This window comes from Capricornis sumatraensis, chromosome 3, assembly GCF_032405125.1.
Source record: "Capricornis sumatraensis isolate serow.1 chromosome 3, serow.2, whole genome shotgun sequence".
Classification (NCBI taxonomy): Eukaryota; Metazoa; Chordata; class Mammalia; order Artiodactyla; family Bovidae; genus Capricornis; species Capricornis sumatraensis.
The window spans coordinates 166996689-167020122 of NC_091071.1; the positions used below are offsets into that span (position 1 = coordinate 166996689).

At 55.9% G+C, this 23434-nt stretch overlaps 1 protein-coding gene across 1 annotated transcript in view; it reads left to right on the forward strand.

Moving 5' to 3' along the window:
• The first annotated feature begins 12979 nt into the window (after nucleotides 1-12979).
• Nucleotides 12980-23434, forward strand: part of SDC3 (syndecan 3) — a 38502-nt gene continuing 28047 nt past the window's right edge. Inside the window, exon 1 of the mRNA XM_068968507.1 lies at nucleotides 12980-13117. Within this exon, the coding sequence (XP_068824608.1) occupies nucleotides 12980-13117 (138 nt within the window). The remainder of the gene's footprint in view (nucleotides 13118-23434) is intronic.

Sequence of the window (23434 nt, forward strand, 5' to 3'; positions counted from 1 at the left end):
TCTGAGCTCTGCACCTGTTGTGAGCCCAAAGGGCCTGTATTAGAATCCAATAGATTATAAATGTCTCCTGGCTAAGCTAAATGTCTCCTCATTTTCTGAGGCAGGGTGGTAGGGAAGGCCTCCTGGCCCTGAGGTCCCCTCTCCTTTCTCCTGGCTGGGTTGCTCCTGTCCCTAGCTCACTCTTCTTAGTATCACATTGGGGACCTCTTCCAGCAGTGAGTTCAGGAGGCTCTAGCTCACTGAAATACCCGCCATCTGTGCCAGAAATGCCCCCCCCCCCCTTCTTCACCATCTTTGCTCCAGGAGCAGCTTTGGCAGGAAACCACCACTGAAACTTGGTTGGCAACGACAGGATGGCCTCAGCCAGGGGCACTGGAAGTGGAGCCTCAGGGTAGATGGAAAAGGGACTTCCCAGGGTCCCCTCCCAAGGATGAGGGACGGTCACTAGCAGCCCCTGTGGTCTGAGAAGAAACGGAGGGGAAAGGAGCTGAGACAGTGGAGGGTTCAAGTCCAGAACCTGATTTTGCCGTAGCAGCTGTGATGGAGTTTTTCCCGAACCCTCTTCCGAGGCCATAGAGATAACATGCTGGAGGTGTGTGTGACTCTGAGTAGTGTGGCTCTGCAATCAGACCAGGGTTCAAATGTGGCTCCCTAACCCTAAGCTGATCTTTTTAAGCATTTGTGTATTTATTTGGCTGTGTCGGGTCTTAGTTGCGGCACGCAGAAGCTTTTGTTGGGGCACGTAGGCTTGTCTAATTGCAGCACAAGGGGTCAGTAGTTGAGGTGTGTGGACTTATTTGCCCTGTGGCCTGTGGGATCTTAGTTCCTCAGCCAGGGATTGAACCCCTGTCCCCTGCATCGCGAAGCAGATTCTTAACCACTGGATCACCGGTAGTCCCTTTACCTGATCTTTAACCGAATTCCTTGCTGGAAATGGATGGAAGGCCATCAATTGAGTGTATGTGAAGTGGTTCTTACATCGTGGAACATTAACAGCTTTTAGACAATTATGGTTTTACTGGACCTTTGCAGAGCCCATGAACAAAGCAGGCAAAAACAAGAGGCTTGGATTTCTTTCTCTCCCATGAGTCTACAGTCTGTGACCTTGAGGTGGTAATTTTGTCTCTCTGATCCTCAGTTTCCTTTTCTCTAAGATTGAAGTAATACCTCATGAAGCTGAAGTAAGATGGAATTGTTAATAAACATGTCAAGGGACTTCCCTGTTGGTCCAGTGGTTAAGACTATGATCCCAATGCAGGGTACCTAGGTTCGATCCCTTGTTGGGGGACTGGACCCCTCGTGTTGCACCAAGACTCAGGCAGAAAATAAAAATAAACATGTCAAGTGCCTGCAACTGAAGAGCTACTCAATGTAGGTTTTCTCTTCTACCTGGACTATTTATACTTAGATTTTGTACTCTTTTTCCCCTCTCCTTTTACTCAGCATTTAGAGAGAAATGTTTTGTGTTTTTTAGTGGTAAGAAAGCAAGGTGCTAAGTTGGAAATGTGATACCTCCACCATCTTAACTTCAACCCTGTGTCTTTGAGGCCTTTGTGGTCAGAAAAATGCAGGTTTTCATCCCAATTGCCCTTTATTACTGGGTCATCTCTCTGAGTCCAAATTTTCTTCTCTGTGAAATTGGGGAAAACAGTACTTCATGTCCAAGGTTGGCTGTGAGGATGAACTGAATTACGTAGCCTAGCAGAGTGCCTGGCACATTGGTGCAATAAATGATATTGTTTTTTACCTTTTAATAAATAGCACTCCTCCAAATGTTTGTGTACAGGTTTTGGTGAATCAAACAATCCTTGTCCATTATGTAAAGAAGTTTAAAAGTGTTAGTCGCTCAATCGTGTCCGACTCTTTTTGACTCCATGGAGTCAAAATTCCTGCTTATGGAATTCTCCAGGCAAGAATACTGGAGTGGTTAGCCATTCCCTTCTCCAGGGGATCTTCCCTGACCCAGAGGTCTCCCACATCACAGGCAGATTCTTTACCGTGTGAGCCACCGGGGACGTAAAGTCATTCGTCATGAACTAACTCTGGGCCAGGCACCCAAGAGATAGTTTTTACATGTTCTCATTTCTCACAACAGTCCTGCGAGGAATGTGGTGGTTTTCATCTTGTAGATATGGAAATGAGTGCTGGGTTCTGATGCAAGTCTTTGGGTCAAACCAATGCTTGGCTTGAAGCATTTTCCCTTGGCATCTCCTGGGAGGGATTGGGGCTGGGGTGGACCCCTCCCTCTGCAGGATTGCATTTCAGGGTGCAGGCTGAACCTCCTTATTTGACTGACTGCCAGTACCAGCTGCTAACAAGTCCATCCAAGGATATGAGGTCCTGGGCTGCCAACCATATGGAAACCGACATTCTTGGTCTCTTAGAAGAGACCTCCATCATGAGTCCCTCCAACATGTCCCTCCATCGCACTTTGATGACAACAGAATACTTCCATCACACCGGGCTTTACAGGTTACAGAGCACATTCATATCTGGATGCCTTTGATCCTCTTGAAAGCCTTAGGCAATAAGATAAAGTGAAAGTGAAGTCTTTGCAAACCCATGGACTGTAGCCTACCAGGCTCCTTCATCCATGGGATGTTCCAGGCAAGAGTACTGGAGTAGGTTGCCACTTTCCTTCTCCAGGAGACTACTCTTCCTGGTGGCCCAGAGAGTAAAGAAAGCGTCTGCCTGCAATGCAGGAGAACCTGGGTTCGATCCCTGGGTTGGGAAGATCCCCTGGAGAAGGAAATGGCATTTTATCTGAAGATTCCTGAAACCAAGCTCAGTGCTCTGTCCATGCCATCTTGCTCTTGCCACCTTCCATCAGCTCCAGGGATAGCTGGTCTCTCTTTTCTAGTTGAGTTTTTGGAGAAGCATGAGGCACTAGACAGAGCAGCCTGGCGGGCTACAGTAGTCCACGGGGTGGCAGTCAGATAGGACTGAAGGGACTTAGCGTGCAGGCAGGAGGCGCTAGAGAGTGAAGCATTTTTACAGGGAGGAAACCTGTGGCTTCATGTAGTTACTAGCAGTAGCCACACGAGGGTGCTGCTGCCTAAAGAAAGCCTTATAGAAGCCTAAGGGCTCAAGGGTCCAGGGTGAGGGCTGGGATGGCTTTTCCCTGGCTTGGGGGGCTCAGGAGTGAAGAGTCCCATCCAGGGACCTGAAGTCTGGCATGTGCCCTAAGACTAAGCTTTCCACTTCCCTCCCTCCCCAGCTTCTGCTGGGCAGATGGCTAGTCCCTCACTCTGGCTTGGGACAGCAGTGTATCTGGCTCACAGCTTTGCCTTGGACTCACATGTAACCGCTGGCAAGTCTGTTTCCCCAACTGTCACCTGGCATGGTAGCCCGGCCCTGCCACTCTTACAGGGTTGGTATGAGGCCAGAGAGCTGGTCCTGTGAGCAGGGTGGCCCCAGTTCAGTTCAGTTCAGCTTAGTCATGTCTGACTTTTTGTGAGCCTATAGACTGCAGGAGCCAGGCCTCCCTGTCCATCACCACCTCCTGGAGCTTACCCAAATTCATGTCCATTGAGTCGGTGATGCCATCCAGCCGTCTCATCCTCTGTCATCCCCTTCTCCTCCTGCCTTCAATCTTTCCCAGCATCAGGGTCTTTTCAAATGAGTCAGTTTTGCATGAGGTGGCCAAAGTATTGGAGTTTCAGCTTCAACATCAGTCCTTCCAATGAACACCCAGGACTGATCTGCTTTAGGATGGACTGGTTGGATCTCCTTGCAATCCAAGGGACTCTCAAGAGTCTTCTCCAACACCACAGTTCAAAAGCATCAATTCTTCGGTGCTCAGCTTTCTTTATAGTCCAACTCTAACATCCATACATGACCACTGGAAAAACCATAGTCTTGACTAGATGCACCTTTGTTGGCAGAGTAATGTCTCTGCTTTTTAATATTCTGTCTAGGTTGTCTAACTTTCCTTCCAAGGAGGAAGCGTCGTTTAATTTCATGGCTGAAATCACCATCTACAGTGATTTTGGAGCCCCCCAAAATAAAGGGTGGCCCCAAGCCTCTGTCAGTGTGACCCAGGGCCCTAGTGCCTCTCTAGGGGGTACACCTCTGGCTTATGCATCAAAGCTTTCATGCAATGAAAACTGAGCCTTTTATGACCCACGGGTGCCTAGCTTCAAATCCCAGCTCTACCAGCCCTCTGGGACTGCTGTGAGTCATTTATCCTCTTATGCAGGAGAATAATAGTCCTTCCACCTCCTAGGGCACTCTGGAAACACTCGACACAGAGCTGGGCACATGCAAGCCACACATGAGAGTTGTTACTATTATTATTATTGCCCTATTTTTCCCTGCTTTATGTTGGAGACCTTGGAATTTTCACAAGGGTGACTAATTTATCCTCTAAACTGGGACAATTTTAAGCATGAAAGTGGTTGCACTGAATTATTACCTCATGGGGAAACAGCCTCCCAGGTGGCCCCACTTCCTGATGTTCTTATCCTCATGTGTTCTGCGTGGAAGAGGGCTGCCTGCAAACAATAGGACATTGTGCAAAGGGTAGGGTGTGACTTCCCCCACACAAGACACTAGCTCCAGCTTGCTCTCTCTGGGACATTTTGTAGGAGACACTCTGCGGCAAGGCTGGTAATAGGGACTTGAGAGCCCCTGCCGTTGACCAGGATTAACACATCAGTCACACTTGTCAGCTTGCAAGCAGAGCCTCCAGCCCTCTTCTAGCTTTCGATGACATCCTGACTGCAGTCTCATGGGAGACCCCCCAAACCAGAACCACCTATTCAGCTGCTGCTGAACTCCTGACCCACAGAAACTGGGTGAGACAGTCAGTGCGTGTCGCTGTTTTAAGTGGCTGTGTTGAGGGTCATCCGTTACACAGCTGTAGATAACTAATGCACAGCACAAACACTGGTGTAGGCCAGGATGGTTCTGGGCAAATCAGAAGGCCCATTTCTCTCATTTCTCCTGTGAGGCACACGCTACCCTGCTCTGTCTTGGCCTTGGAGAGCTTGGCCATGCCACCCCTACCAGCTGCCCCCTTGCGAGGACTCCAGGAAACTTCCTGATGCTCCTCGGAGCCCCGGGTAGAGACGTGTCTTGGGGTGCGGCTGTGCCAGGGACTCCCCGGAGACCACAGCTGTCCTGTGCCAGGGCTAGGTCAGCCTCTGTCTCTCAGGCTCAGGAGGGTTCCCTGGCCCACACCCCTTGGGCCTGGAGTGGACCAAGCCAGGAATGACTGGAAAATAATGGCCAGTATTGGCCAATGCCCTGAGCAGGGAGCTGCCCTGTGTTACCTGTTCACCTGCCTCCAACTCTGGGAGGAAGGAGCAGTTACTCCAACTTCCGTGGGAAGACGGTGGTCTCAGGTCACTGGCCAGGAAGTAGCAGAGCTAGGACTGGACCCAGAGTTCCTCTCCTCAGAGCCCAGGGGCCCAAGACCCTCCCCGCTTCTGCCCTCCGACATGCCCCATCCCAGGGCCCCACGCTGGGAGCTGGGAACTAAGTTTGGTGTTCCCAGATCTGACCCATTTATAGATGAAAGGACTGAGACCCAGGGTGAGACGAGTGACCTGCTCGGGGCACACAGATGGTGAGGAACGGAGCAGGGAGCCATGAGTCCCACATGAATGCGGTTACAGTCACCTCTCAGCATCCCTGGAGGGTGGGTTCCAGGACCCCTGTGGATACCCGAATCCACTGAGGCTCAAGTCCCTTATATGGAACAGCATAAATATTTGCATAGTTCCATGCTTCCATGGAGGAGGAAATGGCAACCCACTCCAGTATTCCTGCCTGGAGGATCCCAGGGACGGAGGAGCCTGGTAGGCTACAGTCCCTGGGGTCGCAAAGAGTCGTACACGACTGAGCGACTTCGTGATGCTTCCATGCACACAGTTAAGACATCTCTAGATTCCTTATGGGCTTCCCTTGTAGCTCAGTCGGTAAAGAATACACCTGTAGTACAGGAGACCTGGGTTCGATCCCTGGGTTGGAAAGATCCCCTGGAGAAGGAAATGGCAACCCACTCCAGTGTCCTTGCCTGGAAAATCTCATGGACACAGGAGCCTGGTGGGCTGCAGTCCATGGGGGTCTCAAAGAATCAGGCACGACTGAGTGACTGACACTTACAATACCTAATGCAATGTAAATGCTAGGTAAATAGTTGCAGCAAATTCAGGTTTGGTTTTTTTGGGAACTTTCTGGAATTTGTTTTTCCTGAATATTTTCCATCCGAGGTGGGCTGAATCCATGTATACGGAGGGCTGACTGTCCTTGCTCCTTGCCCACCTCCAGCCCTGGGACGGCAGCTCCCTCAGCACCTAGATCTGAGCCTACTTGGCCCTCTGCAGGGGCTCAGGAACCTGAGGGCGAGCTTTGCTGGTCTCTGAGGTCTCAAAGAGGAAAGCCCCACAACATGCATGACGTGTCCTGGTGACGGTCGTGTTCTCTCCTCTTCCATCGGCGTGGGGTCAGGAGGGTCTCCGGCCTCCTCGGTCCACCTCACTCTCCCCTCACACCCACCCCTTTTCCAATTCCAGGTCACTCTCCTCCACCAGGTTTTTTGGTTGTTGCCCAGCTGGGCTGCTCTAGCCCCAGGATGAGGTGAGAAAGAAAATATATTTTTAGAGAGGCTTTTTTTTTTTCCAGGAAAATGACTCCAAATGTGCAATTTGTTCCCAGGAACGGGGGTGTGTGAGTGAAATGGCTTCTGGTACGGCAGGGCCCTTGCCTCTCCCTCCGGTCTCCTTTTCTTCTTCCTCCTGCTGGCCCTTCCCCTCTTCCCTCCCCTCCCCACTCAAAGGGAAGAGGGCAGGTGTGTGCTCCCCCGGCCCCAACAGCCACTTCCGAGCCCTGTGACCCTGGACTGGCTAGAAGGGGCCACCATGGGTAGAGTCTTGGACATGAATGAGGTCTTTCTTATGGGGTTGGTCCTACCTCGAGTTTTTGCAAACCACAGAGCAATCGGTCTAGGCGAGGAGCGTGGGTAAAGCAAAGCCCAAGGCTGATGACGAAGCCTCCTGGGTTCGGCCACAGGCTGACTGTGTATCAGTCACTTCCGCTTTTTCAGGCCTCAGTTTTCTAACCTGTGAAATGGGCAGATGAAGGAGGGGAAGTGAGGAGAGCAACTCAAGATCCTACATATTGTCATTCTAGGTTGCAGCAAGCGAACTCCAGACTCTTCTTGGCCTCATCCACACATAATGACATTGGAAGCCTCTAGCTCGAGCTCAAGACTTTAGGAGCCCTCCTCTCAGGGGGGCGGAGCCTTGAGTGCGACCACTTCAGAGCACCCACTCTCAGAGGTGGGCCCACCATGGTTCAGTGGAGGTGCCACCACCATGAAGCCTTCCTATATTCCCCCCAGGATACCGAGCCCTCAGAGCGGGGTTAACCCCTCCCTGCCCAGGCTCCTCTGCTGACTGCTGGACTCAGTTGAGGGTACCTGGCTGGGCTGTGGGCTTCTGTTCAGACGAATGTAAAACACGTGAAGCTTAAGCTTTGGGGACCCTCACCGGCACAACCCCCTTCCAAAGCCAGTCTCTAATCTTGTATTCATGATCCCCTCAAACTGTATAAACTTGGGTCCCACAGAGTTGGGTCCACCCCCGTTTTCATCCCCACCCAGCTTGAGGTCAGAGCCTCTTTCCTGGAACAGTTGTTGTTTTAGGCAATTTCTCCTCCCCTTCCACCTTCCCCTGGGCCCCTGTCGGTCTGGCACCTGGGCCAGATGGACCCAGAAACAAGGTTTCCGCATCCACCTGCCCCACTTGGGGTCTCTGTGACCTCTGCTCTCCCCTCTCAGGTGACCAGCCTAGGCCTGCTCTCTGGCTCCCAGGTCACTCATCTGAAACAGAATTGGACTTCCTCTCTCCCCCTCTTCCCTCCCCTGCCTCCATACCTGCCCGAGGGGCCTCCCAAGAACCCTGTGGGTCCTTGGTTTGCAACCCCTGAGCTCACAGACCTAGGAGAGGCCTGGGTTCAAATCCTAGCCCCATGCCTGGCAGCTGTGTGCCCAGGGGCATCACCCACTCTTCATCTTGAGGAGAAGTGCCTTCAAGTCCCTGGCACATGGTGGGCTCAGGAAAAGCCCGAGGATGGCCTTCTGAGACCCTCACACAGGCAGACCCCTTGGCGGGCAGGGGGCTTCCCCCAGATGGGGACCAAGCCCTCCCGCTCCCACCCAGGCCCTGCAGACTCTCTCCCAGCAGCCACTCAGCTTATCCCGTGACTCTTCTACTTGCTGGATCAGCAGACAGACAGCCCGAGCCTTCCCAAGTTCTCTCTGTGGGCTCCACCCGGAGCCTTCTTGCCAGAACCTTCTTTCACTTCCTGATTTTGGGGTCAATGACATGTCAGGACTTCTGTCATTCGGGCTTTTCTCGGAAGCAAATCCGGGCTCTGGCTCCATCGTGAGTCTTGGGCAAGATGGGAAGTTCTGATGGGAGAAGGTAGGTGCGGAGCGGCAGGGCGAGTCAGGGGAAGCCGAGGCAAGGCAAAGACTGCTTTTCCCACACCTGTGACTGCCTTGAGCTGGAGGGCTGGTGAGAATCACAAAGTCCCCTGTGTGGCCACAGGGAAGAGCACAGCGGACCCCTGTCAGCCCCCTAACTTCCTGGCTGTGCAACCCCGGGCCAGTCACCTAAGCCTCTCAGGGCCCCAGTTTCCCCAGCTGGAAACTGGTGACCAAGGAAGGCGCAAACCCATGCATCCCGCTCCTCGCGTGCCAGGCGTCACTGGTAGACTCCTCTGGGCAACGACGCTAGGAGGCAAGTGTTTTTGTGGTACACGAATCCTGGGCTGCAAGAGGAGTAGGGAGGGCGCCGCTGGCAGGTGCCCTGGATGGTGTTTGGCGAAGGGCAAGCCCTCAGGAGGTCCTGGCTCTCATCATTTCATGGCAATGTGAGTTCCAAAAAGCTGGTCTGTTTAGCCAAATCTCTGGGAGCAGGTGGAGTCAGGCAACGATTGGCGAGCAGCTCCTGTGTTCCAGGCCTGGAAATGCCACATAGGCCTGGAGCTCAGAGATTCCAGCGGAGGCCTCCACTTCCCTTTTGCTGCCTTGCTGGAGCCAGGCGGCCTGGCTAGGGCAAAGAAAGGCCTGCATGGGGTGGGTGGTAAGGCCTGGCCGTTCTGCGTGCCTATAGCCGGGTCGTCTGGTCTCCAGGCTCCTCTGAGTGCATCCACAACTTGGTTGTGTCCATGTGACAGTGCGAATCGCCTCACCGCCTCTTAACCTCCCTCATCAAATGCCTCCCTTGACAGACCTCTGGACCTGCCTTTGCAGTGTTACTGTTGAGAGCAGGGTCAAGAGCTTAGCTCTCCCACACCAGCTGGGTGACCCCGACACATCTCCTAACTTCTCTGGGCTGTGGGTCATCCCTTGTAAAGTGGGGATAAAGCTGCTCTACAGGCGATGTGCATTTTTAAGCCGCGCCTGGTATCTAATCAGCTCTGCTCCATTGTCCTTTGGGGGTACTGAGGCCTCCTACTTAGGGTGGGCGGGCGGTGGGAGTGGGGCGGGGAGTGACAGAGAGTAGAGACTGAAAGGGCTGGGAGGGCAAGCTTGGGTCTTGTCCAGGGTGCTGGCTTGGGCGTGGGTGGGCTGGGTGGGGGTTAAGCCCCACCTGAGGGAGTCAGGAAGGCTCCCCCGAGGGGCCAAGCGGGCCACGGGAGTTGTGCTGTCCGAGTGGGGCGGAGCAGATGCCTGTGTGGATGGTGATCGCAGGTAAGGGAGACCCTGAGAAGCTGGGGTGCGGCTCCAGTGCACAGGTAGCCATGGGGAGGCGGGTGCTGACCACATGGAACGTCAGGCACTGGAACGCTGTGTGTGCAGCTGTGAACACCAAGGAGAGCGAGGTTGGGGAGGCGGGAGGGGTGAGGGGCTGAATGAGACCTTCGGGGCTCAGACACGGCTCAGCTTGGGCTGGGACCAGTATCTCTTGAGGTGCGGCAGGGGGCGCTCTGGGCCTGCCCAGGCCAAAGAGCCTGCCCCCTCCCTGGGGCGTCAGGGAAGAGGGCCACAGCTTCCAGAAGTCTCAGAACTGGCAGGGACCTCTAAAGGTGGGCCATGCCCATTCTGTGCATGGGGACTGTCTTAATGGCCTCCCTGATGGCTAGTTTTCTGAGCCTCGTCTACTTGCCTAGAGTGCTCACTACTCAGAGTAGCCAGTGCCATCTGAGGCCAGTTCCAGCTGTTCCAAAGTCCCTCCTTATACAGAGCGGATATCTGGCGTCTCAAACGCCCTACCCTGACCCTGTTGGCTCCAAGTCTGCCCTTTGGGGGCTTCTCAGACCCAGTCTGCTCCCTGGGCCTGTGGCAGCCCCTCTGGGAAGTAACTATCCTTATATCTGGGTCCCTTACTTAATAAGCATCATCTCAGCCACCCTGGTGGCTCAGATAGTAAAGAATCCATCTGCAATGCAGGAGGCCAGGGTTTGATCATGGGGTCAGGAAGGTCCCCTGGAGAAGGGAATGGCTATCCACTCCAGTATTCTTGCCTGGAGAATTCCATGGACAGAGGAGCCTGGTGGGCTACAGTCCATAGGATCGCAAAGAGTTGGACATGATTGAGCCACCTTTATTGAACCCCCAGTTCAATGGCCAGAAGAGCTCATTTAATCTTTACAACCTGGCACGCGGCCCTGGGCCTGGCACACACGGCACCCACTTTATCTTTGGATGATGAATAAGTGAGTGACCATGTGGTCGTGTTTTCCACATTACAGTTGGGAAACTGAGGCTTAGAGGGGTAAACTCACTCATCCAGGGTCACCCAGCTCACAGCTGACAGAATGGAGGTCTGAACCCAAGTGTTTGCCCAGTTGAGTCGGAGCTCTTTAACTCCAGGCAGTGCTGCCTCAACTGGAACCAGCTCCCCCTCTTCTGGGCCCCGTCAGCCCCTCTCCAGCCATCTTCCCAAGGGGCCTATGGTCGGAGTTCCTAGAGGTTTGGCAATGGGGTTCCCAGAGGCTGGGAGCTCAGAAGTCCTAGGGATTTTTGAATCTCAGAGTGTTGAAGTTGCCCTGCCTTCCTCTTCAGATCTCTGTCCAAGGGCATCTGGATGAGGCTCTCGTGAGCTCCCTTGCAGGGAACGCCTAATGAAGCTCCACTTGATGCTGAGCTGACCTTTGTCCTTTGATCCTCCTCTCAAGCCCCTGGAAGGACCAGTCCAGATTCATTCCACACCCCAAACCATGGCTGGTGCCAGGGTCTGTTCCTCGGGTCCACACCCGGCACTCTCCCCTACTGGCTCCATCAGTCCTGGTTTCAGTTTCCTGTTCCTTGGGGGGAACTGTTCCAATTTTAGCTCAATGATTTCCCCTTGGTTGACGGCAGGCCCTGCACTGGGTCTGGGGAAAGGGAGGCTGGGAGCAGAGACTTTCAGCCGGCCAGGGCCAGCAAATAATCTTCTCTCTCCAGGCCTCGGTTTCCCATCTAGGAAGTGGAGATATTGACAGCACCTACTTTATGGGGTCACTCATGTTAAGTACTTGGCATGGACCAGGGGCTTCAGTTCAGTTCAGTCGCTCAGTCGTGTCTGACTCTTTGCAACCCCATGAATTGCCAGCACGCCAGGCCTCCCTGTCCATCACCAACTCCCGGAATTCACTCAAACTCATGTCCATCGAGTCGGTGATGCCATCCAGCCATCTCATCCATCATCTCATACATCTTCTCCTCCTGCCCCCAATCCCTCCCAGCATAGAGTCTTTTCCAATGAGTCAACTCTTCGCATGAGGTGGCCAAAGTACTAGAGTTTCAGCTTTAGCATCATTCCTTCCAAAGAAATCCCAGGGCTGATCTCCTTCAGAATGGACTGGTTGGATCTCCTTGCAGTCCAAGGGCTCCAGTAGCATATTGGTCACCTACCCACCTGGGGAGTTCCTATTTCAGTATCCTATCATTTTGCATATCTATACCCTTCTTCCTCCAAAACAGGTGGATGGCAGTGAGCGGAAAACACATTCACTGATCCAACGAATCGGCACTGAACCGCTGTTCTGCACCAGAGCAGTGCTGGGGGCAGAGCAGTGAGCAAGACAACCAAGCTGCTGCCCTCCTGGGACTCTGGTGTAGTGGCGGGAGACCCCAGAGGGTAAGCGAAGTGCCTCATATGTCAGGCGGAGATAAAAGCCACAGAGAAACCCACGATGAGCACCCAAGGGAAAATGACCACAGCTCGGGACACCCCCCCCATCTGGGATATACTTTTCACACCACCTGCGCTGGGAGCAGAAGGGTCTGCAGCCTACAGTGAAAAATCCGAGTCTGGGAGAGCGGGCAGCGCCTGCCTGGGGTCACAGAGCTGCGGGGTAAGAAGCACCTGGCCAGGCCTGTCCACCCAGCGACCCGCTGGCGTGGAGGGGAGACTGAGGCCTGCTCTGCGGTCCCGCTGCCCACCCGTGTCCTGGAGACATCAAAGCCCAATGAACTCGGATGACCTGTGGCCCCCTCTTGTGGATCGGCTAGATGGGCTGATGGGTCCTGGGAGAGTCAGTGAACCCTTAGCGGGAGGGTACCCACGGCCAAGCAGATGAGACCCATCTGCACGGACTCTGACGAGCCAGGTCGTACCCCGCACCTCCACGCGGGGTCCTTCCCCCTCCAAGCCCCGCGACGGCCGGGGGAGGCGCGCGCTGCGGGTCCCGGTCCCCAGAGCGAGGTTCAGTGAGGCCGGCGACCCGTCCCCGCTCGCACGATTTCCTCGGCACCCCTATCCCGCGGCGGGCGGGTGCGTGCGGAGCGCGGGGCGCGCAGGGACCCCGGCGGCGGGGGGGCGCTCCGCGCCGGCCCCGCCCCTCCGCGCCCCGCCCCCCGCGCTGGGGGCGGCCCGGCGGCAGCGCACGCTTCCTGCGGGCGCGGCAGCCGTGGGCGCGGAGCTGCCGGGCGGAGCCGGGCCGCCGAGCCGGAGCCCCGACCGAGAGCGCGCCGGGCCAGCCGCCGGGCCGCGCCGCCGCCGCCGCCGCCTCGGGAACAAAGGCGCCCGCCGCCGCCGCCGCCATGAAGCCGGGGCCGCCGCACCGCGCCGGGGCCGCCCACGGGGCTGGCGCCGGAGCCGGGGCCGCGGCCGGGCCCGGGGCCCGCGGGCTGCTCCTGCCTCCGCTGCTGCTGCTGCTGCTGGCGGGGCGCGCCGCGGGGGTGAGTGCCTCCCGTTCCCGCGCCCCGCGCCGGCCTGCGGGGAGCCCGTGCCTGGCCGCCCGTGCCTCCCGGGGGCTAGTTTTCCCGCCGGCGGGGGGACCCTTCCCCGAGGGCGGCCTGGGGTCCCGGGGGGGGTCCGGGCGCGGGGCCGCGCTGGGCGTGTCTCGGATCTGAGCGGACGTGGCTTGGTGCTTCGTGGGTGTGCCCGGACCGCGGCCACTTTTAGGGAATGGGGTCGCCTCCTCCTGCGGGGGAGAAGGGTGTGCTTTCGGTTCTTCCCTCCGAGGGTCGTTGCAGGAGGGCCGGGGGCGGTGTGTGGGGGGGCGGGCGGCCCGGGGAGGGGGAGGGGAGGAGGGTGACTTGTGTGAAGGTGACCTGAGGGGGTGGGTGAGGATGACCGCGTGTGTGGCCAGCTCCGTGGAGGGTGCTGGGACCCGTGGGGTGTGCACGCGTGAAGGATGAGGCGTGAGGACCAGCCCGTCCCTGAGGATAGGGGCCCCGTGCCCTACCTGCGTGTGGTCGTGTCAGGGTGACCCATTGTCTCTGTGTGCACCCGGGGCCGGGCTGGAGACCGTTGGGCATGCTGAGTGTGCTTGCAGGGGGTGACTGTGTTGGGGGGAGGCCTCTGTGGTGTGTGTGTGTGTGCAAGCGTGTGCAGGCAGGTGTATGGTTGACCCGGTGCATGGAGCACGCACCTCTCCAGGGCCGCGCGTGTTCTGGTAGCCGTTAGTATACATGTATGACCTGACCCCTCAGTGTCTCTTTGACTGCAGCAGGCTCAGTCCTGGCTCCATCAGGGGCAGCAGGAAGAAAGGCCACCTCCTCCTCCTTGCGGAACCCAGGTCCCAAGTGAGTTCCCCATCGGCACGTGTCTGGAGCCTGGCCTGGCCATGAACTGGGCAGACTTCTAGTTCCCTTGGTTGGTTCTAGGAGTTATGCCTGGCACCCCCCATTCCCCAGGGTGAGAGGAACCCAGGCCTCTCAGGCAACCCCCCAGGTGCCTACTCTGCCCCTGCAAGTCTCTTTGGGCCTCAAGTCTGTGAAATGGGAGGAGGTTGGGCAGGGGCTTTTCGGACAGACATGCTATTCCTCAGTCCTCCCCATCTGTCTGAGGGCTTTGAGCTGGGTGGGGTGGGGTGGGGAAGTGTTGAATGCCAGGCTGAGTACTGGGGCTCGTGGGCTGGGTGCCTCATCCCCAAGTCTCCCCCAGATGGAGTGAGGAAAAGAGGTCCCTGGGAAGGACAGAGATCCAACCCATCCTGGTAACTGGGTCCCTTTCTCAGCTACACTTCTGGAAGACCATCTTAGGAATCAGAGACTTGAAAATCACACAGCCTTGGGTTCCAATCCTGCTCTCACCCCTGATTCTAGTGTGACCTTGGACAACTCGTCTCACCTGTCTGAGCTTCCATTTTTCCCCTCTGCAGAATGGGGCTAATAACACCCTCCTGAGAGATTAAATGAGATGCCGTGTGTGCTGGCCCACAGGAGGTGCTCGGTGAACGTTTGATGTCTAGATGAATGAAAAGGGGTGCCGACGCCATGCTTTAGACTCGGTAGCCCAGCGGGAACCCTGAGCTGGGTGAGCCCTGGGCAGCTCACGCCCCTCGTAGAACTTTTCCTCATCCATAAAACCAGGCTCATGGTCTGTGCGCCACGAGGCGGTGGAAGGAATGAAGTGAGCATACCGTGAAGTGAAAGGTCTCTGTGAGGCAGGTCTGAGGGCCAGGTGGAGTGGGTATGGCTTCGACCCAGCGCTGGGTGGCAGATAAAGCCAACCCCCAGGGTCGCGGGTCTGGAGGCTCAGATGGAGGCACTGGATGTGGAGGAGAGGAGGGGCGGGGCTCCAGATGAGGTGGCGGAGGGGGGCCCCTGTCTTCTCCAGGCTTCACACCTTTCCAGGAGGTGGGACATCGACTCATCTGACCTGGGAGCCAAAGGGTTAATGGGTGGTGCCCAGGGGCCAGGGGCTTGGCACCAGAAGAAGAGGGTATTATGCCTGCATCAGGAGGGACTGAAGTTAGATCAGAAGAGCCCCAATCAGGATGGCTTCAGGAGTGGCCTCCGTGGTGGGGACCCCCAAGGGCATCACTGGGATGGGCAGTGGCTGACTCAGGGCAGGGGAAGGACTCAGGAAGGGTGATACCAAGGTGCTCACCAGCTTGAAAGGGAGCTTGTGTGTGTGTGTATGTACGGGGCAGCTTCTAGGATGGCCTCAGTAGGGGTAACAGGTCTCATTCAAGCTGCACGTGGTGAGCTGGGGAGTGTGTGTGTGTGTCCTGGCGTCCTGTCTCTGAGAAGCCAGCTGTCTATGACTCTGAGGGACGTCTGCCTTCAGGGTCACTAAGGTTGTTGTATTATACTTAAGTCTACCCAGAAAGACCTAGAGTGTGGACATCCTGGAAATTTTAGCTTTAAATTGCGTTCTTTGGATGATCAGGGCTGAAAGGGACTTAGATAATCACTTAGTCTTGTGTGAATTCCCAGTGGTGGGAGTTCATGGCTTTGTGATCTTGAGAAAGTGATTTAACCTCTCTGCGCTTTCATTTCCACCTGTGAAAACTGGAAGGATAGGAGAACAAATGGGGTTAATATGTAAAGCTCTTAGCGTGGTGCCTGGCACATAGTAGACCCTCGGCAAATGGTCTTTTCTTGTTCTTTGACAAGGTTGTCCTTCTGTGATTGGGAGCTGGTAGGTGTGGGAAGTGGAAGGGTGGGGACATGGGAAGAGGAGACCACTCAGGGAATTCTTTTATTTGTTTATTTTTGGCTGCACTGGGTTTTCATTGCTTCATGCAGGCTCTCTCTAGTTACAGCGAGCAGGGGCTACCCTCTCGTTGTGCGTGGACTTATTATTGCCATGGCTTCTCTTGTTGTGGAACATAGGCCTTGGGGTGCACGGGCTTAGTTGCCTAGTGGCATGTGGGATCTTCCTGGATCAGGGATGGAACCTGTACCCACTGCCTTGGCAGGTGGGTTCTTAACCCTGGACCACCAGGGAAGTGCCCGCGGAATTCTTTTGAAGCCCCCAGCCCTGGTGGTTCCTGCTCACTCCCCACCCCCATGATGTCAAGCATCCAGGAGCTCCCTACTCCGCTCCCCCCAGCTGCTCTGGTTGGCTGTGAACACTGAGTTGCCAGGGCGAGATTGTCCTCACTGTAAAACTTAAATGTTGGGGGACCCCTGGGCGGTTCCAGGTCAGGCCCTGACAACAGGGATACCTTAGGGATCCGTAATTGTTAGCACCCAAGATGGCAGGGACTTGGGGACAGAGACTTTGAGTAAGGGCTTTCTCCTTTTCCACATTCTTGTCTGTCAAATAGGGACTGTGACAGTGCCAGCCTCACAGGGATGTTGTGACGAGAAGATGAGCTCCTGGGCTAGACCCAGCACAGCCTGCCAGTGCACTCTCAAGACATGGGTCCTTTCTAGGAGGGAGTCGAGGGAGGGCTTCCTGAAGGAGAAGGTTTCAAGCTAAGCTATGTGCCATATGACACTGAGCAAGCTGTAGCCTGCCCTGACCCTCAGCTTTCTCACCTGTCAACTGGGGACCAATATTGATGCATAGAACTGCTACTGGGGGGCGTGGGGGGCTCATATCATTCTCATGGCCAAGTTGGGATTGGAACTTGGTGTCTTCTGCTCCCTGGGGAGCAGCACAATGTCCCCCAACTGTGAATTCAGTGTGTTTCTTGTTCCCTCATAATAGGGTTTGGCATGGGGTGTTTTTGAAAACAAATGGCTGTCCCATCCCATGGACTGGGATGTAGGGTCCCGGGAGGCCCCAGGGCAGTGCTGGGGCAGGGGCAGCTTTGGACTTGAGACCTGGAAAATGCCGGGGCAGTGGTGGGTGGGTGAGAGGGTCATTATGGAGGGGAGAAGGTAGAAACAGAGCTCCCCTCACCCTCAAAGCCACAGGTCCTGCTGAGTGTAGGCCTCCCTCCTGCCCTTCCCTGCGGAGCTGGGACCACCCCCCAGAGCTGCTGAAAGGGAGGGGAAAGGGATGAGTCCTTCCAGAGGGGGCTGAAGTAGGATTCCTTCAGGCTGGAGCAGACGGAGGAAGCTGGGGTTGGGAGGTGGTGAGCTGAACAGGGGCCGAGGCCCTGGTTTGGGTGGCAGCATCCAAGAGCAGCTAATGCTAATGAGCCATGCCTGTTGAGCACTTGGTATGTATTGGCTCTTTTAATCCTCATGATAATCTTTGGAGGTAGGAGTTGTTAGAACCCTCATTTTACAGATGGGGAAAACTGAGGCACAGAGAGGTTAAGCAGCTTGCTCAATGTCACACAGTTGGAAAGTGGCAGAGCGGGATTGAGCCAGGGCCGGGCAGGCTAATAGAACCGGGCTGCAGTCCCAATTTCAATCTCTCTTGCCATGTGATCCTGGGCAAGGTTCTTCCCTTTTAGCCGTCCCTACTCCCCAATTACGCCGACATTACCTGCTTCATGAATGCCTGCTCCTTGCCAGGCTCTGGGCCAGGCATGCCCCCTGTCTTTTTTCTTTTAATTCTCGCTGTAGCCTTGGCGGTGGGTGATGCTACATGTGTGGTAGGTGGGGGAGGGCCTGGCTCTGGAGCTCTTGCTCCCCCACCATGTCTCAAGGCTCGGTGATCCATAAGTGAGCTCTTCTGAGGGTCTTGGGGGAATGAATCAAGGGAGAGCTTCATAAACTGCAGGCAGTCAACAAGATGCGGGGGTTGGGGGGAGAGGCTTGTGTCTGAGTCATGTGACATGGCCCAGGAGAGGGGAGTGTTTAGAACCTCAGGGTGAGAAGGGTCTAAAAAGTGAACATGCCCCCTGGACACCCCCCGGATGCCCCCAGTGTTGGGGCTGATTCTCTGCACAGATGACCAGGCCTGCCTTTGATCCTCTCTGACTCTTAGAAAGTTGTGTGGAGTCCCGATCTACGTCCCTATCACCCCATCCCTGAATCCTGGCCGTCTTACACCTACGGGTCCCTCTGGCCGGAGTGACGGAGGCTCAGAGAGAGGGAGTGACTTGGAGGCCACACAGCAGTCTGGAGAAGGGTCAGACACTTTCTGGATAGACTGTGAGCACCTTGGGGAGGCTCTCTGGCTACCTTGCTCGTTGCTGCACCCCCACGGCCAGCACTGTGCCTCACCCAGAATGGAGTGACTTGAATGAATGAAGAGTGAATGAGTGAAGGAAGGAAGGAAGCCAAAACTATGAACTTTGGAGCCCGGACTGGGGCTCTGTGTTGTCTCCTGTGGAGGCGAGTTGGGGTGAAACATTGAAGGACAGTGAGGCTGGCAGAGACCTGCTGGGTCCAAGCGTGTGCCTATGGGCCGGGAGGCGCCAGGGGGCCACAGGGCGGGTGGGGGCCTGTGGTCTGAACACTGAGGGGCGGCCACCACATCTGGGTGGGACAGAGGCCCTGTGGTTCTGGGCTCCAGCCCAGCTGCTGGGAGCCCTGTGATTTTGTGTCGGGGATAGGGTGGGGAGGCGGGGTGGCTGGAGCCAGGAGCTGTCACTGGGTCCAGGCCCTTGCTCACCCTGCAACTGCCCCCTGAAGCAGAGAACAGGGTCTGGGCTGGACCACCTGGCGAGTCTTGCTGTCCCCATAACATTCCACCGCATCCTGGGAACATCAGGCCAGCGCCCGCCCAGTAAACATTTGTTGACTGACACCCCCTCCTCTTGCCTTGGCTCCCAGCCTCCCAAGATTCCAGGAGGCTGGGTCAGCCTCTCTTCCGGCCCCCCTCCTTCCCTCCAGAGCAGTCCCTGGCCAGAGGGGCGTCCGCTCCCCTCCCCCCACTGACCAGGCCTAGTCTCAGCGCCAAACAGGAAGCCGTGATTACAGGGGGAGTCTGAGCAGCAATGGCTGAGGGCCCGGCTGGGGGATGGGGTGAGGGTGGCCCCTGTCAAGTGATCTGGCCCCTTCCCTACCTGGCTGCAGAGGCTGGAGGGTGGGGAATGCCTGTGGCAGCCTTTTATACCCAGTGGAGAATGTTCTCCATGCCCCAGCTGCCTGAGGTCTGCCTTCTTCCTATCTCTGGGTCCCCACCTGGGCCTTGAATGATGTCTCTTTTTGGGGGGGCGGTCTCCAAACCTGAGGGTGCAGCTTGAAGTAGTGAAAGAAACAGGGGCCCCAGAGCCCACTGGACCAGGGTTGAGATCCTGCTTCTGCCGATTTCTGGCTGTGTGATCCTGGCAAGTTCACTTAACCTCTCTGAGCCTCAGTTGCCACCTCTTTAAAAGGAGCTAAGAGTACCTCTGCCTCAGAGTTCTTTGAGAAAATACAGATCAGTCAAGTGCCTGGTAAGACGTGGGCTCCTCCTGCAAAGAGCAGTCTCTTCCACTCACCTGCTTTGGTCTCGCTCTTTTCCTGTGCCTTTCTTGGTCTCACTGAGGGACTGCTTTTGAGGGGGATGGAGATCATGGATGACCCAAAGTAGAGCCCCGGGGGTGGGGTCTGCCCTAGGAAGGAGAACTTGGGCCAGAACTGCCCATTGCAACAGGCAGGGCTGAGGCCGGATTAGAGGAAGCACTTTCCGCTGCCTCGTGGTCCTGAGTTCACCGGGACTTTGGTTCTTTGGAGCTGTTTTTGGCAGCCTGTGGTCCAGTCTGGAGGTAGTAGATCAGACTTGATGAGTCTTCAGGCCCTTCCAGTCCTGGAACCCCAGAGAGACCTTGCTATTGGAGGTATCGCCCAGAACAAGCTGACACCGGGCTGTCTCCCTTTCCTCCCAGCTGGGGAGCCCCTCAGCTGCGTAGCATTCATCACACACATCCTGGCCCAGAGTCGGTGACTGTTGATGTTTACATAGGACCTCAGGGATGGAAGAGCCCTAAAGAGACGATCCGCCCGATCCGCCCGGCAGCCTTCCAGGCTCACAGATGGGAGTCCTCAGGCTTGGAGATGGCCTGGGGCCTTGCCCAAGGATTGGAGCTGATCCTCCAGCCTGTGGTCTCCTTGAGCCTTCTGACGCTGGTGGCATTCTACCCTTTAGAAGAAGGCCTGGAGATGTCAAGCCACCGGCCAGGGCTTACATGCCTGGGTGCTGGTGAAGCTGGGTGTTTGGTTGCTTTGCAGCCTACTCTGGATTCTGTCTGTCCTGTTGCCAACATGGTCATCGCACTTCTTCAGGAGCAAGGTTTTCTGAGATGAGTGATGAGGGTTGGGGGTTTGGGGTGCTGGGGAGAAATCTGAGGGGTGGGGGTTGGGGGTGGGGGATAATACTGATTAGGGCCTATACCCCACTTCTGGGATGGGCCATGGGCTTGCTTCCCTCTGGGGTCAGCCTTAACTCAAGCCCTCCCAGAACTCTGCACCCCCTTGTGCTGCCAGTCAGGCCCTACCCCCCTACCCCCCCACCCCCCACCCCCATCCCCCACCATCCAAGCTCTGCTCACGAGCCCAGACTTTAATAAGGGTAATTTAGAATCAATCACCAGCAGGATCTCAGAAATCTAATTGCAGCAAGCTGATTGCCAATTCGACTGCGGGCACCAGGGGGCTGTGGGTGGCTCATTAGGCCTGTCTTCCCTCCCTGGGCTGGGGTTTGGGGGGCCGTGTGGGGACTGAGCAGGCAAGGCTCCAGGAGAGGTGGGGGTGGCAGTTATATTGGGAGCAGGGGAAAGCTGTTCTTACTTCTTGGGGTGTCTGGCAGAACCCAGATGCTGCCGCCCTCTCCAGGGTCCATGGCTAGAGCAGGCGCCCATGTCTGTCCCCACCGTTTGCTCACCCACCATACATCTACTGCGACTCCTCATGGCCAGGCTGCCATTGAGGGTGGGGTGGAGGTGTCCGCTGCTGAGTTTTACCTGGTTCCTGCCCTCAAGTTGCTCCGCTGCTGGGGAGCCAGGTGCTGTGGTGATAGCGATAGTGGCCAGTCCTTACAGAGCGCATGTGATGTACCAGGCACAGTTCCACGTGCCTAACATGCTTTATCTCAGTTCTTACCATGACACTCTGCAGTAGTTATTGTTACCCCATTTTACAGATGGTGACACAGAGGCCCAAGAGCTTAGGCAATGTATTTCAGGAGTGTGCTTCCCGAGATGCCCTGTTGTTTGGTAGGGTAGGCCCAGGAGGCTTGGGGCCTGTCTCTTGATGGACTACTCTGTTCATTCTGCAGACGTGAATTGAGCACTTGCTGTGTGCCTGGCCCTGTGCTGGGGGCTGTGGGTGTGCAGGGGTATCTTGTGTGTGTCCTGCCTCTTGTCAGTGAGCCTTGTTTGGTGGGTTTGTGTCCGTGTGAGGGCAGGCATTGAAGAGAAGCAGGGAGGAGGCCCTGCTTCCCTCCCCGACGGGTTCGAATCCCAGCTCTGCCATAGAAGCTGTGTGAATCTGGGCACGCGACTCCTTGAGTTCGCCTTTTCTCCTCCTCTGTCGCCTGGGCCAGTAACTTCTCGTTCACTAGGCTGGGATGAGGAGCAGTGCTGGGGGAGGGGCAGCTAGTAAATGAGTTAGCAGCTAGTTAAAAGGAAGCTGCTGCTGAATAGTTACTTGTATTTTACTTGTTTTGATGGTTATACTTTCCCTAAGATTGTGTCTCAGAGTGAACCTGCTTCAGGCGTGTCCTGTGACTATGGGGCAACGTCCTGCCTCCCACCGCCATCCCCAGCATCTACTTTCACATCTGCAAAGTGGGGAAATCGGGCTGGGTGACCCAGTGGCTCTTCCAGTCCTCACATTTGAGGAACTCTCAGAAAGACCAGAAGCCAAAGAGGGCAGGAGCTGACCTGGGGTAGCCCAGCTGGGAAGGGCGGGCAGGCCGGCTGGGCTGGGCAGAGGACAGGAGGCCTGCTTCCTTCAGGTGGGCTGTCTGTTGTTCCTTCTGGACCAGGGTAGGAGGTGCCCTTTGCTTGCCCATCACACTGAGCACTTCTGTCCCAGCCTCTGGGACATGATCCAGGCCAGTTGGAGGCTGGGCTGCGAGTCTGGTTTCCTGGGCAGAGAGTTTCCTGGGCAGGGAGTCCAGTGCCTGAGGTCTTGTCCGTACTCTGCTGCTGACCTGCCAGTCACTTTTAGCTGCTGTTTACTGATGTCCCTTCTGTGTCTGGCTTGTGCTGAGGAATAGGAACTCTGAGGGGGCTCAGCCTGGTCCCTGACCTCAGGAAGGTTCCAGTGAGGTGAGGGGCTGAGGAAGTGAGTCAGGGGAAAGAGAAGTTGGTTTTTGGCTCTAGGGAACCAGGGAGGGCTCCCTGGAGGAGGTGTCCTTTGTTCAGGCCTTGAAGGATGGCAGCAGATTGATAGGCAGAGGGATCAAGATGGACAAAGGCTCAGAGGCGGGAAAGGTCATGATATAATAGGGAAGTGAAATGTAGTTAAAGGCAGCAACTCCCAGCTGGGGGAAGGGAGCCATATGTGAAAGTGGGAACATATTTCCCTTGGAGAGGGGAGGCGCCATTGCTGGAGGGCATGCTGTTTCTAAGGAGAGTGTGTTGCTTCTTGCATGTAACAGACATTCACTGGGCACCTCCTGGGTGCCTGGCCCTGTGCCACAGGATGTTTTGGGGCTGAACAGTTGAACAGCATAGTGCCTTGGCATGGGAGACCCCAGTGGCTCACAAGGTGGGCTTTAGTCCAAAGCAAGGCATTGGGTTCCATCCTCAAGGTAGAGGACATTGGTCTGTAAAATGGGTGCAGCCTCATCCTGCCCTGGAGGGCTGGCATGTGATGCCAACAGGAGCATGGATGTGATAGTATTAATACTGAATGATGCCTGTTGAGGGCCTGCCATGTACGATACACTCTGCCTAATGTCTTACGTATGAAAGCTCACTTAATCCTTACAAGCTTATGAAGGAGACACCATTATTACCTTGATTCTACAAAAGAGGGAGTTGAGGCACACAGAGGTTAAAAAATATGCCCAAGATCACAGAGCCAGGAAGTGGCACACTTACTAGGATTTGAACCCGGTCAGTCTACCTGGGGTTGCAAGAGTCAGACGTGACTTAGCAACTAAGCCACACCACCAGTCTAGTGTCAGAGTCTATCCGGTGCATAAGCGCTGCTGCAGGCTACCTTGTGTGCTATGACCTGTGAAGGGTGGTGCCTGAAAGGATGGATTTAAGGCCGCTCAGGTCCTGCTGGGCGAGCCTGCGGGGATGCTGTGGGGGAGCCCTGGCCCAGGCTTTGGGCTCTTGGCTTCCGTACGGGGCTTCTGTGTTGCACGTGTTCTGTTCAGCTTGGGCTGTGGGCTGAGGCCAGCCCAGACTCAGGAAAGGCCAGAGGACTAAAGACGATTTGCGCTGGAAGGGCCTTGGAAACACTGTCGTCCGACTTTTCCACGGTCCTGAAGGGGAAACTGAGGCCAAGAGAATGACCTCATTGCCGTGGGTCTTTTGA